Below are 16,161 nucleotides of genomic sequence, written 5' to 3' on the forward strand. Positions count from 1 at the left end.
TGCTTCTCGACCTCCTCGTGTCATCCATTGATACAGGTTGTGTTTACATCATCTGCCGCACGCACATGTTTACTAGAGCCTATATAGCATAGTGTCTGTGTATTATATAATAAACTCAAATAAAGTTTATATCTTATTTTGTGGCTAGTTTACTAGTTTTATTTTATTTTATAATACTACCATACTTTCACCCAAAACGAATAATTAAAAAATGTAAAGGGGTAAACATATTTGTTATACTTAATCAATATTTTCTGGCATAATTGTTAAAACAAAACAAAATCACAGTTCCATGCTGGTGGAACGCTCTCCCCACCCTCATCCGGAATGCAGAATCCCTGACAACATTCAAAAAACAGCTGAAAACCCATCTCTTCCGTGAGCACTTAACCTTATTAAAAAAAAAACAAAAAAATCCTTCCACTTCCCTTTAAAACCTCACTTGTCGGGTTTATGCTACTCTGAATAATGCCTGAACTTTGTTTTTTGAGCACTACTTGCGTTGTTTTTGCCTCTTCATGATGACTCGCTTAATTTTGTCCTAATCTGTAAGTCGCTTTGGATAAAAGCGTCTGCTAAATGACTAAATGTAAATGTAAATGTAAATGTAAAACACTAGACATTGGCATTGTTGTTAAAACTCTTGACATGCTTATTCTGTGCATTTTGAGCACGTTTTGTGTTAAATCACATTTATTTTGTCCATCAAAAGTGTGCTTTCACTTTAATTGAGCGTGAGCAGCACAGCAAAAAATAGACTGGGCGCCGAAACCCCCGCTGCACTGCTGTTCACGCGACGCTCCTGCTTGACGCTCACGCGCTGCTCCTGCTCCCGGTGTGAATGCAGTCATTGATTAACATGGACGCCGAAAAAAATACGCGCTGCTCACGCGCCGCTCACGCTTGCGGTGTGAAACCGGGGTAACAGTTCAATAAACAAAAAGTTAATATTGTGTTACCTTTTTAACACAATATTGTCAGTATTGTCTATTTTGGCTCAACTTCACCGATGAAAACAGTCTTATCTCATAGGTAGGTTGACAACTGATCATGTGGGTTCCTCAAGGATCAGTTCTTGGACCCCTCTTTTCTCCATAGACACTTTATCCATGGGACCCATCATACAGGCACATGGCTTCTACCATTGCTATGCTGATGACACACAGCTCTATTTTTAATTTCAACCAGATGATCCAACAGTAGCTGTACGAATCTCAGATGAGGCATTGATGAAAGGTGTGTCAGGAGGTATGTCTGGCATACACGGTGCGATGTTCGCTGTTATAGAAGCTCGCAAGCAATTTTGTCACATTGAGAGAAACGTGGAAATCGTTGATGCTCGTGTGGTCATACGGCTCTCATCGTGTGAGAGTATTTACGAGCCAAGCCAAACACCTTACGAGCACCTCCCGAGCTGAAATTAAAAGATTTGGGGAGTCGGCACAATTTTGACCGGTGTATACCGGTATATAGGCTCTGTTATACTGCCAAATCATACAAAACCATGTTAAATAGGGTAGATCTATGTATATTATTATAGTTCAGTGACTACAATGGCTCATAACCTTAAGTGTCCAAACTTGCAGTGTAAGTGGCATGTCCGCCATTAGCCAACTGTTTAAAATATTATTGTGATTCTTTTTGATGTTGAGAAAAAAACTGCTATGACTTAAATGAGAAAAGAGTAGTAGCTATTAACTACAGTAATATTACTATTAAAAGTTATTTAACATGTTAAATGATCTAAAATACTCACTTCAGTGTGTTGAGTTGACAGTGTTTATCCTGCAGTAGAGCAGAGATCTGATTCACTCGTGTGTCTCCTAGATCATGTTCACTCAGATTCAGCTCTTTCAGGAGTAACGGGTTTTCACCCACAATTCCTCTCACATACTGACAGGCTTCATCTGCAGCAGGACTCAAAAACCTGCAGAAGTTGATGCAGGATTTAATTCAGTTCTGAACTAAAAATGTCCATTTAATTACAAAACATGTTAAAGCAAAATTCATCATAGTTCCTAATGAAAAGCTCTAGTTACTTTTAGCACTTTTACTTTGAACATATAATAATAATTCCACAAAAAAATTATTATGACTCTTTGACTTTCATATATTTATTCAAATATGGTCAGTGAAGTTAGGGTGTCAATATCTTTCCATACACCACACATTTGTGAACACCTATAGAGCTGCTGTAGATTGATACAGTGTTGGGAATCTGGGCTTGATGAGAATTAAACTACAGTGTGTTTAACAATTTAATATCATACCACTGAATACCAGCACATCTGGTGACCCATAATGTCTATTTAAACTGTACTTTACATTGTACCACAGCTAAACTTGTTTCATCAGGCCCACAGCACCCAGATGCAACAACATTTGTAGCTTGCTATATTAGTAAAGTAATATTTCGTATGAATATTTAGCCTGCATTTAATTTATTTTGTATCATTTCATGTCTCACCTCAGTGTCTTCAGTTGACAGTTTGGATCCTGTAGTAAATCATCAAGCTCCTTCACTCCTGATTGTCCAGGATCATTTCCTGTGAGATCCAGCTCTATCAGGTGTGAAGGGTTTGATCTCAGAGCTGAAGCCAGAGCTTTATAACCTTCTTCAGTTATACTGCAGTATGAAAGTCTATAGAAAAGAGAATTGAATTACTAAATACTAAAAAATATTGTATATTGTAAAAACATCACATGCATCCCTACTAAAACAACAGGGCTCTAGAGTGCGACCAATTTGGTCGCAGATGCGACCAAATTTTGTAAGGGTGCGACTAAAATTTTTCCTAGGTCGCACCGGTGCACCTAACGTCCTCGCATCCGCTGCCTCTCCACGAACTAAGTGTTTGTTCTCCTTTGACGGAACTCACACACTCATGGGAACTCACACTCTTCTCTCACGCTTAATGAGTGATGACGGAGGACAGAATTAAACATTCAAACGTAGCATGGTTACACTTAAGGTCTGTGATATTAGTCTGATTTTGAATTCGGCTTCCAAAGATTATAAAAAATAATATATTGAGGTAAAACCATTAAAAACTATAGCCGCATTCTATCTAGTGCAACTTCTTCCCTTCGCAGCATTACACTGTCATTTCTCCCTAAAACTCAAACCTAACGACAGAATCAGCACGATCGGTGATTGTTGTAAAATGCAGTCTAGCTACTGTTGCTAACTTGCGAGACACGTTAAATAATTAAAAGAGCTATTAAAAGCACAAAATCTGCGCAAGAGATGTTGTTCGCAAGGCGGCGCGCGCTCCGAAACCGAAACCGAGACAAGCAAATTATAGCCTACTTTGGGTTTAATGTGCGTGTCTAAACGATCAAATGTACACAAAAGTATGTCAAAATGACCGGCTTGGAGATTCACTAAAAACAGTTTATGTCTTAAATGGACGTAGTTATGGAAATAGTTGGGAGAATATGGTGCATCAGATCAGTAGCAGATCTGCACTCGGTCTTAAAGGGGCCGCAGTCTAGTAAACATGCGGACGACTGCGCCATTGCTGCGAATCAAACAACAAGAGAAAAATCACTACAAAGCTCTTGAAAGAATAACTTCAGCTTTATTAAGCATTAATCTATTTATGAAAAATTATGCAGTGTTATTTTACATTTGATTACTTTATTAGATTTCTTTTTAGACTAATATATATATATATATATATATATATATATATATATATATATATATATATATATATATATATATATATATATATGTGTGTATATGTGTATATATATATATATATATATAAAAACAAAAAGAACCGATAAGAATACAGTTAAAGTACCGGATCGATAAGCAGTATCGGTAAGAGTAGGAATACCGTTAAAACCCTTTACTCCCCGGTCAATGCTCCGACAACAGCCCAGACATGAAGCTACTTCAGCCACCATTCTCCCCAGTCCCTGGTAAGATGCCAAGCCCTGGTCTTTCGTCAGAGATGGCATCCGACTCAGAGACGGAGGTAGAGGCTATACCGCGCCTGAGCTAGAGACTCAAAATAGTTAGTTTGGCAGCTCAGTGAAGCATTTAAAAATTTTTTTTTTTTTTTTTTTGATTTTTATTTACCTACACCTTATTCTTGTTTAAAATCATTTACATAATATTAATGTATATAGAGCGTGATAAAAAGGTGACCTTGAAATTGTGGCGTTAAAGGTGACGCGAGCCGAGAAAAATTTTCGGTGCACCCAAATTTTGTGCTGGTGCACCTAAATAAAAAAGTTAGGCGCACCAGTGCAACCAAGGCAAAAAGTTAGTCTGGAGCCCTGAACAAACAAACAAACAAACAAACAAACAAAACTTATTTCATACTAAGAATACATAACATGTAATAATAATAATTAATAATAATAATAATCTTTACAAACAAATATCTTGGTTAGTGAGGCACATACAATGTAAATGAATGGTATACAATATTGAAGACCATAGGACAGCCATCAAAACACTGAACTGGACTAGATCCAAAGAGCAACAGTATGAACACAAAATGATCTGACTCCTCTTTCAGGGACAGTGTGAATGCAAAGAGAACTGGGTCCTTTTTCACTTGGTTCTCCTCTTGGTCTACTTAAAGGAGTCTGAGTTTAGTTATTTTAAAGATACAAAAAATCCATTAACATATTTACTGACATATCGCTTGAGACTTACTGATATAAATATTATAATTAAACTTTATTCAAATTACTTCTTTATTGCAAAATTCACATTTCTTAAAGGTCCCATGACATGAAATTTTCAATTTCTGAGGTTTTTTAACATTAATATGAGTTCCCCTAGCCTGTATATGGTCCCCAAGTTTCTAGAAATTTCAATCGGTATAAATCGAGATTTTCCTATCTTTCTCTGCCTTTGAGAAAATGGAGGCTCAATCAGGCTGATCTTGAATCCCCTCTTTATGACGTTACAAGGAGAAATGTTACCTCCCCTTTCTCTGCTTTGCCCGCCCAGAGGATATTTCTCGCCCATGAGAAAACGAGCTAGGAAACAGGAACGCGCGCGCGCGATTTTAGTTTGTCCACGAGAGACATAATGGCTTTTGAGCGAGCAAAGCATAATAATTGCTCAATAATTGGATGTTCAAATGAACACTGAAGGGTCAATACAGAGCTGGGCTTGCTGAACGTCTGAAACTAAAGTCTGGATCAATCTCTTTGGCTCAGCTACACACCTCGGACAAGTAAGTCAACTAATGATATATAAGTGTGTTGCTTTACTGTTTATGGTTACCTAGCTTGTTACACGTAGAATGTGGCTGTCACATGAGCTATGCAGTTTATGTGTGTGAATACACACACTGTAACGCGAGTGATGTACACTTTGTTATTTGGATAACCGTTTTCCTGTTGGTAATATGGCGCGCGCGATATCCGCATTTCAAGATCGCAGAGCTTGATGTAATTGTAATAAGATAAATGACAGACGTTACAGATCTCTCATGAAAAGGCAACAGTAGGTTCGCGTTAGCTACATGATGATAACTGTAAACCATCCGAATAAATTACCGTATCCAAACATACCATTTTAAACTTACCATTCGGAAACGTCCTGCTGGAGCTGCTGAGTTGCAGCTTCTCCATCTGGATCAGATTCTGGGTCAAACTGAAATGCTTGAACGACTGCGTGTCTTCGTGCCATTGCAATATATCCAACATAAACAAACATGCATGGTATCGTTGCGCAAGATGGTCAAGGCCACGCCCACCCTCCACCTTGCGCCGCCTTTCTCCTCCTCATTATCATTTAAAGCTACAGACACCGAAACGGCCTGTCTGAAGGAAGCTCATTCTGGGACTGGTTTGTAGTGGCTATAATTCTGCACCTAGGCTGAATTTTTGGAAAGAGATTTCAGATACAGTACTAGGGACCACTAAGGTCTATATTAAAGCCTACAAAAAGTAGCATGTCATGGGACCTTTAATATTAAGCCAAAAATGTGTTTTAATATCACTATTAGTAAGGATAGTATGATCAATGTATAACACCAGTCTTTAAATGCAAGATATTCAAAGTGCATGTCTTTTCTTTAGTTTACTAATAATACAATATTTAAACTTTGACCAGAATATAATTTCGTTATTAAAAATAAACAGTGGTTAATTTAATCACCTGAGTTTCTCCAGTCTAGTTTGTATTTTCTAATGTGTTCTGGAGTTTCTTCACTCCTGAATCCTGCAGATTATTGTTGCTCATGTCAAGCTCTTTCAGACTGGAGTTTGATCTCAGGACTCTAGCGAGAGCTGAACAGCTTTCCTCTGTTAGACCACAATTACACAGCCTAAAATGATCAACAGGAGAGAGAGAATTTACAAACACAAAATACTTGATGCCAATATTCAGTTATTACTGAGGATTATTGTGTTATGGTCACCTGATTATTGTGTTATGGTCACCTTATAATGTAACCAGGCCGTTGGCACTCTCTGCGGACATTTTTTAACGTAATGTACATAAGTTATGTTTATATTTTATATCATTTATTTTACATTAAGTATTTTAACAGTGTCGTTTAATAAAACCCATATGATTACTTTGATACTTTATTTGAACAAATAATTATTGCTTGTTATTATATATTTAGGTAATACTTAACAATAAGGTTCATTAGTTAACATTAGTTAATGTATTAACCAACATGAACTAAGAATAAACAATACATTTGTAACTGTATTTATTAATCTTTGTTCATTTTAGTTAAATTTTTGTTCATGTTAGTTCACAGTACATTAATGTTAACATACAACCTTTGATTTTAATAATGTATCAGTAAATGTTGAAATTAATATTAACATTAACTAAGACTAATAAATGCTGTGGAAGTATTGTTCATTCTTAGTATGTTAACTAAGGTAGTTAACTAATGAACCATATTGTAAAGTGTTACCTATTTGTATTTTTAAGTCATTTTAAAGGCTGTTGTTCACTTGGATCTATTTTTATTACCACCATTTATCCGATTACTCGATTAATCGATGGAATAATCCGTAGAATACTCGATTACTAAAATAATCGATAGCTACAGCCCTAAAACAATACTTTTGCTTGTGTGATATTGCTAAGCTATATCATATAAATATAAGATTAAATCCATACAGGGGCCTTTTTTTCACCTCATATCTTGAATTTTAGGGGCATTATAACTGCATTCTAATAGGCTGCATCACACACCCAGTCTTTGTCCTGCATGTCAGCAACTGCATGAAATGTAAGATGCCATACAGGTCTGGGCTGGGGTGGGCTGCGTTAAATATGTTAAGTTTAATGCATTATTGTTTCCATAATTAATCGCACCAAATAAAAGTGTTAAATCGACAGTACTAATTGAAATCTACAGATGCCAATAGAAATAAAATGTAATAAACACTTAAATGTATATTCTAATTTTCCTTTCCAGTAGTCTGAAAGACGACAAGTTATGGAAACAAAATCTTTGTTATTGTACAAAAGTTATTGTTTGTAGTGTCTTGCATTATGTAAAACAATTTCCAGTCCATGGCAGAGTCTTGTTTGAGAATCACACACAAGCTTTTTAAAAGCAAAGTCTTTGTCTTTGACTTCTTTAGTCAACAGAACATTGATTTGACTAGAGAGAATTATGACAATAGTGAGTAAACCATAACAGTTAACATGTAGACATTCATCTAGAACAGTCGTTCTCAACCTTTCTGACTTCAATGTCCCCTGTTGTCCGAGACAGTATTCAAAGGCCCTCCAACTGATCTCATGAGAAAACACAGAGAATTTCAAATGTAACTTTCAAATGATAAATTACAGTCAGAAAAAGACCAAAATCCTCCAACCTTAGTTGAACATCATAGATCTGACTGAGACATTGTTTTTTCTCTTTCTGTCTTCAGTCTGTATGAATGTAGTATTACAGAGAAACAGTGTATCATCCTCACATCAGCTCTGATATCAAACCCATTATGAACATTATGTAAATATAAAACCATGTCTGTATTTGTGATCGTAGAAACGACAAGCAAGCACTACTCTATACTGCTCAAAACTCGCGTTTGAATAGTCAGTAGCAACTTCTTAAAATATGAAAACATACTTACAGACTGTGTATGTCAGTCAGAAGCGCCAGATTGTATTTAGAATCAGCCTTTCTGCACAGCTGGCCTTGTAATCTCCCAGGTTCTGGAAACAGTCCTCCGAAAAATGCACAGCACACAATCGAAAATTTGGTTCTGGAACAATGTTGTAAATAAAGCTTATAAGCACTGTTTTCTAATTGTGTCCTCCTCTTTTGGAAGGCCAAACAAAGTAGTTTGCCTTTCACAATGAAAAACACAGCTTCTCCATGACATGGCGGCGCCGGCGGCAACAATAACACAGCGAGAATAAAAGTTACGCCTTCTTTCTTTGCATATACATTTGAAACTTTGCCCCCACAAACTGACTTAGATTTGTGGGGGGCGTTTGAACTAAGTGCTTTTAGAAGGCGTGGCTGAGCCTTAAATCTCTTTAGGTTTGACACTTTGAGCTTTGTAACTCTGCAGATCGTATACTTGCTCTAACAACTACATAACACACTAGAAAAAGAAAAAGGAAAACAAGAAATCGCATCAAATGACCCCTTTAACAATTTATCATGAAGAGAGTATTTTGTGATCTATTGAAGTAAAATGATCTCTCTTTCTCTGTCTTTCTCTGTTTTGTTTGTTAAAGAATTAGGTTCGTCTGTCTAATTTTCTGCTCTCTCTTGCTCCTAATGTAGGTTAATGCGCTGTGATATGACAGATGAAGGTTGTTCTGCTGTGACTTCAGCTCTGAAATCAAACCCATCACACCTGAGAGAACTGGAGCTGAGTGAGAATAAAATAGGAGACTCTGGAGTGAAAAACCTCAGTGATCTACTGATGAACCCACAATGCAAGCTGGAAAAGCTACGGTTAGTATCATTATACTGTACAGCAGTTACTGTGTGATAAAAGTTTATTATGATACTATGACATTTGTGTACAGAAGATTCTTGACTTTTGCAAATTAACATAAAAACAGTAAATTTAAATGTTTTTTTCTCTCTGTGCTCTGTTGATTTTATATCTTAATCTACATTTATAATTTATGAACTTTTTATGTCCGAGTGTAAAGATGCCTCCCCAGCAAGCAATTTGGCATTTAAAAAGACTTCTAATAGCCGTTCAAACACAGCCAAGACGTCTAAGCTAAAAAAAAGGCCAAATTTGGGCTGTCAGTGAAAATTTAATAGACGTCTTACCATAGCCCAAGAATAGATGACATGCTACGCATAGAACATGTCAAAGACACAAAAACCAAACACCTTGTAATCACTGTTGACTTTGCTTTGGAATATCATATACCTTGTAAGTTATTTTGGTTAGAAGTGGGTTACTCAAAGCTGCACTATATCGGGTCTATAGTTAACCTAGATGGTGAAATGACGGCTACTGCTTGCTGGGCCAGACTTCAAATCAAATCAAATCAAAGTTTATTTATAAATCACCTTAAAAACACAGTGTGTACAAAAGTGCTGTACAATTTTAAAACGGATTAGATAAAACAGTAAAATACAAGGAAAGAAATAATACAGGGGAAAAAATGATAATAATACTAATATAAACATCAAATCAAAGCATTTTTCAAATCAAAGCATCCTTACCAAACCAAAGCAAAGCATCCAAATAAAAGCATCCTTACAAAGTAGCAAAGGCCTCTTCAAACAAATATCTTTAGACGAGCTTTAAACATATTTACAGTAGTAGAGGATCAGATAGAAGCACAACTTTGAAGCAGCGACTGAAAAACCACAATCTCCTTTACTTTTTAAGCATGACCGAGGAATTTCAAGGAGCAGCTAATTTTGGGATCTTAGAGATCTCTGTGAGCAACTAAAATGTATAAGCTCAGAAACATAATGGTGCCAGTCTATGCAGATCTTTAAAAGTATACAAAAGTACCTTGTACTTTATTCTAAAATGAACTGGTAGCCAGTGTAATGAGGCCAGAATAGGGGTTATATGATCACACATGAAATATGAAGACATGACAGAGAAGACTGACTTACACCCAGATACAGAACGTTACAGTAATCAAGAGAAATAAGAAAGAAATAAAAGCATGAATTACTTTCTCTAGATCACTGAAAGATAGGATAGATTTAAGGTTAGCGATGTTTCGCAATTGAAAGAAACTATTCTTCACCACTAGTAGTGGGAAGTTCGGATCATTTTACTGAATCTTTTTTGAATCTTGTTCATCAAAATTAACGAATATTTTTTTCGAGTCATTTCTGTCACATGCCTGTCCTGTCTTGTGCTGCACATGGGTGTTTTGTTATTTTGGGCAATGTGCTCATGTCATTGTCTGGTCCCTCCCCCTTGTTATCTGATTATTGTTTGAGTTCTCCCACCTGTTCCCCCTTGATTAGTTTCCCTTAGTCCCCTCTTGTTTGCAGTCTGTGTCGGTTCGTTGTCTGATGTTTCCTGTTCCCTGTAAATCCCTAGTAAGTTCTGCTTCTGTTTTTGGTTTTGTATTTTCCAGTTATGTTTTTCCCCCTCGTGGGTTTTGTTTTGTATTTGTTTTCCCGTTAGTAAATAAACCATCATATCTCTGCACTTGAGTCCTCGCACCTTTTTGCAATCATCCCACCCGTGACAATTTCGTTCATTTCAGCAGAATATATTTAAAATTTTACATGTTAGCCAGATTCCCCAAACACATCAAATGTTGATCGCATTTAGAATAAGAAAAAATTTGCAATGCAAGGAAAAGGCCAAATTATGAGAAACAGAAATTATTAATTAATTTATCTTGGTCTTCAGGCTATGTAGTCTGTTTGTTTACCTCTCCTCCCGAAGCCGTTCGTTCATCCTGTGACAGTACAGAACCCATAGGATGTTGCGCATGCATGGTCAACAACAAAATTAACAAATCACTCTCTGAGACAATGGGGTAGTCCTGAGTCATATTAAAGATTCGTTCAAAACGACCCATCACTATTCACCACTGAATTGATCTGTCTATCAAACTTTAATTCTGTGTCAAAGTTAAAACCGAGATTATTAATGTGTATTCAGATTGGATGACAGAGGACCTAGTTTTTCAGCTATATTACACTGTAAAAAATTTCTAACCTCCCTAACTCAAAATTTTCTAGTGACTGATAACATCTAAATTTTTCAATTGGCCCAAGTGAAATTCTGTAAATTATAAAATTAATTTACAGATTTTCACTTGGGCCAATTGAAATTTACAGAATTTCACTTGGGCCAATTGAAAAATTTAGATGTTATCAGTCACTAGAAAATTTTGAGTTAGGGAGGTTAGAAATTTTTTACAGTGTATTTGCACCGCTATTAGGGCCAAATATAATAATTTCTGTTGATAATTTAACTTGAGAAAGTTATTTTTCATCCAGCATTACATCTTTTAGACAAGTAAATTAACGGATTTATCATCTCCAGACTTTATGGGCAGATACATTTGGGTGTCATCAGCATAAAAATTATATGAAATGCTATATTTCTTCAAAATAGAACCAAGATTCTATTTTGGTCCCAAAAAGCACTGGTCCCAGAATGGAACCTTGAGGGACCCCACTTGTGATTGAAGCTATTGCTGAGGAAAAGTTTCCAATTTTAACAGAAAAGGTTCTATTTTGAAGATAAGAGGCAAACCAGCTTAGGTTCCTTGGGTTGACTTGGGTTGTAACTATCTTCAAATCCTAGTTATTCTCCTATGGTTCTATGATTAAGTTTCTATGTTTTTTGCTGGTGTACTGTATCAGTGACTGTATGGCATTTGCTCATGATGCATTTAACACACATGCACTTAATAACTTTCTTTAATTTTCTTTTCTCTTTCTGTCTTCAGTCTGAGTGATTGCAGGATTAGAGAGAAACGTTGTTTCATCCTGACTTCAGCTCTGAAATCAAACCCATCACACCTGAGAGAGCTGGAGCTGAGCGGGAATAAACTTGGAGACTATGGAGTGAAAAACCTCAGTGATCTACTGATGAACCCACAATGCAAGCTGGAAAAGATACAGTTAGTAACATTATACTGTACAGCAGTTACTGTGTGATTCAAGTTTTTTAAGACAAAATGGCCCAAGTTACATAAATTATAGCACTGCATCATCTGACATTTCCCTGTCTGAAAAAATATTCAACAGGTGGTTTATGTCTGTCAGTAGAAAGTTTCATGCTGAAATTTGACAAAGCTTGCATTACATGAATGTCACTAGATTATTCTAACAGACATGGTTTCTACAACACTAATGGTAGTTTTCTCTCAATCTAAAATGGGTCATGAAATGCATGTTTCTGGATGTTAGCTTATTTAGTTAGCAATGTTTTTTGCACCAAAAAAGTAAAAAAAAATTGTAAAAATTGATAAACAGAACAAAAAACATTTTCCCTCTGTCAAAACCACTGAGTTTTAAGGGACTTTACCTTTTTCAGAAATGCAGAGAAACACCCACCTACTGCTGTGAGTAGTGATCTTCATCAAACCTAGGTTTTACACTTGTGTGCACTTAATAAGACTAAGAATTTATTTTTATTTATTTTTTATTTATGTTTTTATTTATGTGTTCAATTTGTGGACAGTAGGTCACACACAGCCTCAATTTAGAAGTTCTGGAAGCTCATAAATTTACAGTAAGATCTGAAGAAACTCATGTAAAAGTCAGCTAGTTGAGTTTGTGGCAAAACCTTTTACAGTGCTTGTATATTGCTGTCTTTCATTGCATTTGATAATTCATACTCATAAAGTAGAACTGAAATTACATTCATTACAAGATTATTAGTTAAAACGTTTAAAAATGCACCTGCCGACTGTTTTTCCAGTCATTGAGGTTTTCTATAAAATATTGTGCAAAAATCTCGTCTCGTTCTTGTGAACCCAATCTCGTGTCTCGTCTTGTGTCTCGTCACACCCCTAGTATTTAGTGATGGTAAATTACACTAAAATAACTTTAAATTAAAAAAAAGTCTTAATCCACATTTATAATTCACAAACTATTTTCGTCCAACTAAAGTTGGCTACAGACTTTGATTCTAACTATCCTCAAATCCTAGTTATGGATTGGTTTATGGTTCTGTAATTAAGTTTTCATATTTTGGTGTCGTATTACTGACTGTATGGTGTTTAGTCATGATGAATTTAACTCATACATGAAATGAACATGAATCTGAAGCATTGTCTTTTCTCTTTCTGTCTTCAGTCTGTGTAGATGCAGTATTACAGAGAAACAGTGTCTCATCCTGACTCCAACACTGTGTGCAAACCTTTCACACCTGAAAGAGCTAGACCTCAGTGGAAATCAAATAGAAAACAAAGGAGTGGAGATTGTGTGTGACATATTGAAGGATTCACGCTGTAAACTGGAGAGATTGAAGTGAGGAACATTCACCTACAATAATCAAAATGCTTAAAATCACTTCAACATTAGAATTTAACCAAAACACATTTACTCAATATCTCATGAAAAGCCTGATTTTGCTTTATATTTGTGGAAACTAATTCCTCCTAGTGATGTGTTTTGTGATCTGATGAAAGCAGGGTCTGATATAAACACCCACCAGGTACCAAGCGCAGGTACATTTTGGCCATTGAATTTTGCACAGACCACTATGGTGGCTGATAATTTCCTTACAACTTAGCTTTAAATTATGCACTGTGGCACGAAGAACCTCTGACAGTCACTAACTTCACAAACAGTCATAAAAAATGTGCAAGTTTTAGACGCTTTCAAAAAATGGCATAACAGCAGGATAACGCCATGACCCAGGTTGCCCAATGCACATGCGCCTCAAACCAGACAGAGTGTAAGCAAAGGAGCACAGAAACAAATTGACAGAAATTTGCAATATGTTGTTGAATTTTTCTAAAATGTGTGCTAGAAATAATATATTTGTGATAAGAGTAACTGTAATGGGATTATAACATTAACAGAAAAATAACAAGTTGCAGAGGAGTGTGTGTTCCTGCAGAACCTTCGATTGTGCTTTTATTTGTATTTATTATTTATAAGTTAGTGTTATTTAAATTATTTGGGTCTTTTACTCTTTTTTATAAAATAAATGGTTTCCTGTCAAATTTGAACTTGATGCAAAATTCATATGGGGAATTTATTTGGCATTGGAAGTCCATTAGAGGAAAATCCGCATCACATAGATTCCCATTGAGATGACCGTTTTAACCTGCAAGAAGAAAAGGGCAAATGTGACTGTACACTCTGGGTGAAAGTAAAAATTCTGTCTTTTCTTTTGCCTGTCTTTGTCTCTTTCTCTAGACTAAATGACTGTGGCATTACAGATGTTTCTGCTTTAACTCAGTCTTTGAAAAACTCAAAAGCACTGCAGTTTTTAAAAGAGCTTGATCTGAGTAACAATATGATCATAGACTCAAAGCAGCTCAGAGACGTGATACGAGACTCAGACTGTACACTGAAGTGAGTAAACATCACTTTGTCAAAGTCAAACTTGTCTTGCACAGACAAACATATGAATGTAACAAATATTGTTCTAGAAATGTCAAATAATGTAAAATCGGTCATTTAATGTTAGTTATAGCCTATTACACTTGTAAGTAATTTCAAAGTAATTGAAATATAGCAACTAATTTGCAACTTGTTCCACTTAACACTGATTTTATCTTTTGATTCCTCCTTACAGAGTAGACAGTGACCAGACTCTGGTCAGAAGTGGTCTAAACCTCATTGGTGGATGGTTTACACCCTGGTCTAATGCTCAGGATCTTGTGAATTCAACAGGAACAGACCTGACATCATCAGATGAGGAATCCTCAGAAGGTTCTCACTACTGTAATACATGTGATGTGATTTCTGTAACCAAAATCTAAAATGTTCATTATATATTCAAATAGGAACTGTGAGTATATCAGCAAAAAAAAAAAAAATACAAAAATTAATCTTTAAAAACACCAGAACGGGTATTTTGGGTGAGATGTTACTAAACAATTCCTAAATGCAAACACTACGCAAAAACCTACAGCTATAATGAATTCAAGATGTTTATACACACACATTAATTTATTTGATAGCCTATTTAAACAGCTTCAAATAGAATTGCTTTAACAAATGTTAAGTGTATTATACTAGTTCTAATGTATTATTATTTAAAGCAGCATTAATAGAAACATTGTAATGTTCAATGTTTATTGTTGGTTTAGTACAGTATTCATAGTTGGCTACATGATATTTTGTGTGTTTATTTTTTACAGGTGACATAGTGGAGGAAGAAGAGCCTGGACGAGCATTCAAATGAGAGGGATTATATGGAATATGATCATAATGATGTTGCGGTTAAACTCATTCATGATGAAGCAATTTGAATATTGCTAATCATAACTGTGATTTGTAATTTAGCACTTAAATCAGGGATGAAATAGTTACCGGTTTGACAATAAAAAGTTCTCACGGTTAATAACTTTTCATATTATAATCATCATTAAATCCAATTATCGTGATTTGAAAAACTCACAGTAAATACTGCTCGGCAACAAGCAAAGTTAGTTACAGTCTCGCGCAGACGCAGCATAGGTTTAGTTTTTGTGTGAAAACATGACAGAAGGTAGAATGCTGAGAGAAATTATATGAAAGAATGTATGTGTTTTACATTGCATTTCATACTTATTATACAGAATATATATATTTTTTAAATTTGTATTTGTAAGTTCTTTGTCTGTCTCATAAGAAACATGTCTCTGTACATAAGACAAAGCTTTGACTTTGGCTTTGAAAGTCTGTTCTCCCACACCAGCCCAGATTAATCTTTAGTAGAAGAATTATTAGTTGACAGACTTTATGTATCCATATTATCGGTATGTGCTTTTGCTGTCACCAGTACAGATTTTCCCTTTTTGTTTAGTGATTCTAGTAAGTGAATGTAATAAAGGATCCACTGGAGGCAAGTTGTGAGATGAGAACCCATGTGCAGTTTATTGTAACTAAAACAAAACATGAAACAAAAACATGGCGTGGCATGAAAACAAAAACCAAAGCAAGAACATGAACTTCGCACAACAGCAGACTACAGGAAACAATACTTGACAAAGACACATGGCAAACATGAGGGCTTAAATACACAGACTAATGACAAAACAAGGGACACCTGTGAACAATGATCAGACACTTAACCAAT

At 35.7% G+C, this 16,161-nt stretch overlaps 2 protein-coding genes and 1 long non-coding RNA gene across 3 annotated transcripts in view; 1 reads left to right on the forward strand and 2 right to left on the reverse strand.

The window, feature by feature from the left end:
• LOC309475585 (uncharacterized protein) overlaps positions 1-16,161 on the forward strand; it is a 518,877-nt gene that overhangs the window by 307,435 nt on the left and 195,281 nt on the right. Inside the window, exons 83-86 of the mRNA XM_082138403.1 lie at positions 8,748-8,921; positions 11,867-12,040; positions 13,221-13,394; positions 14,292-14,450. Coding sequence (XP_081994529.1) covers positions 8,748-8,921; positions 11,867-12,040; positions 13,221-13,394; positions 14,292-14,450 — 681 coding nt within the window. The remainder of the gene's footprint in view (positions 1-8,747; positions 8,922-11,866; positions 12,041-13,220; positions 13,395-14,291; positions 14,451-16,161) is intronic.
• Positions 1-16,161, reverse strand: part of LOC309475704 — a 164,250-nt gene that overhangs the window by 81,565 nt on the left and 66,524 nt on the right. The window lies entirely within an intron of this gene.
• LOC309474919 (ribonuclease inhibitor-like) lies at positions 1,753-5,604 on the reverse strand (the record flags this gene model as incomplete). Its single annotated transcript, XM_082137538.1, has 4 exons — positions 1,753-1,927; positions 2,468-2,641; positions 3,470-3,521; positions 5,559-5,604. 4 exons carry the CDS (start codon positions 5,602-5,604, stop codon positions 1,753-1,755), a joined length of 447 nt encoding a protein of 148 aa, XP_081993664.1.

The sequence above is a fragment of the Leuciscus leuciscus genome (assembly GCF_965113295.1).
Source record: "Leuciscus leuciscus genome assembly, chromosome: 15".
In the NCBI taxonomy this organism is placed as follows: Eukaryota; Metazoa; Chordata; class Actinopteri; order Cypriniformes; family Leuciscidae; genus Leuciscus; species Leuciscus leuciscus.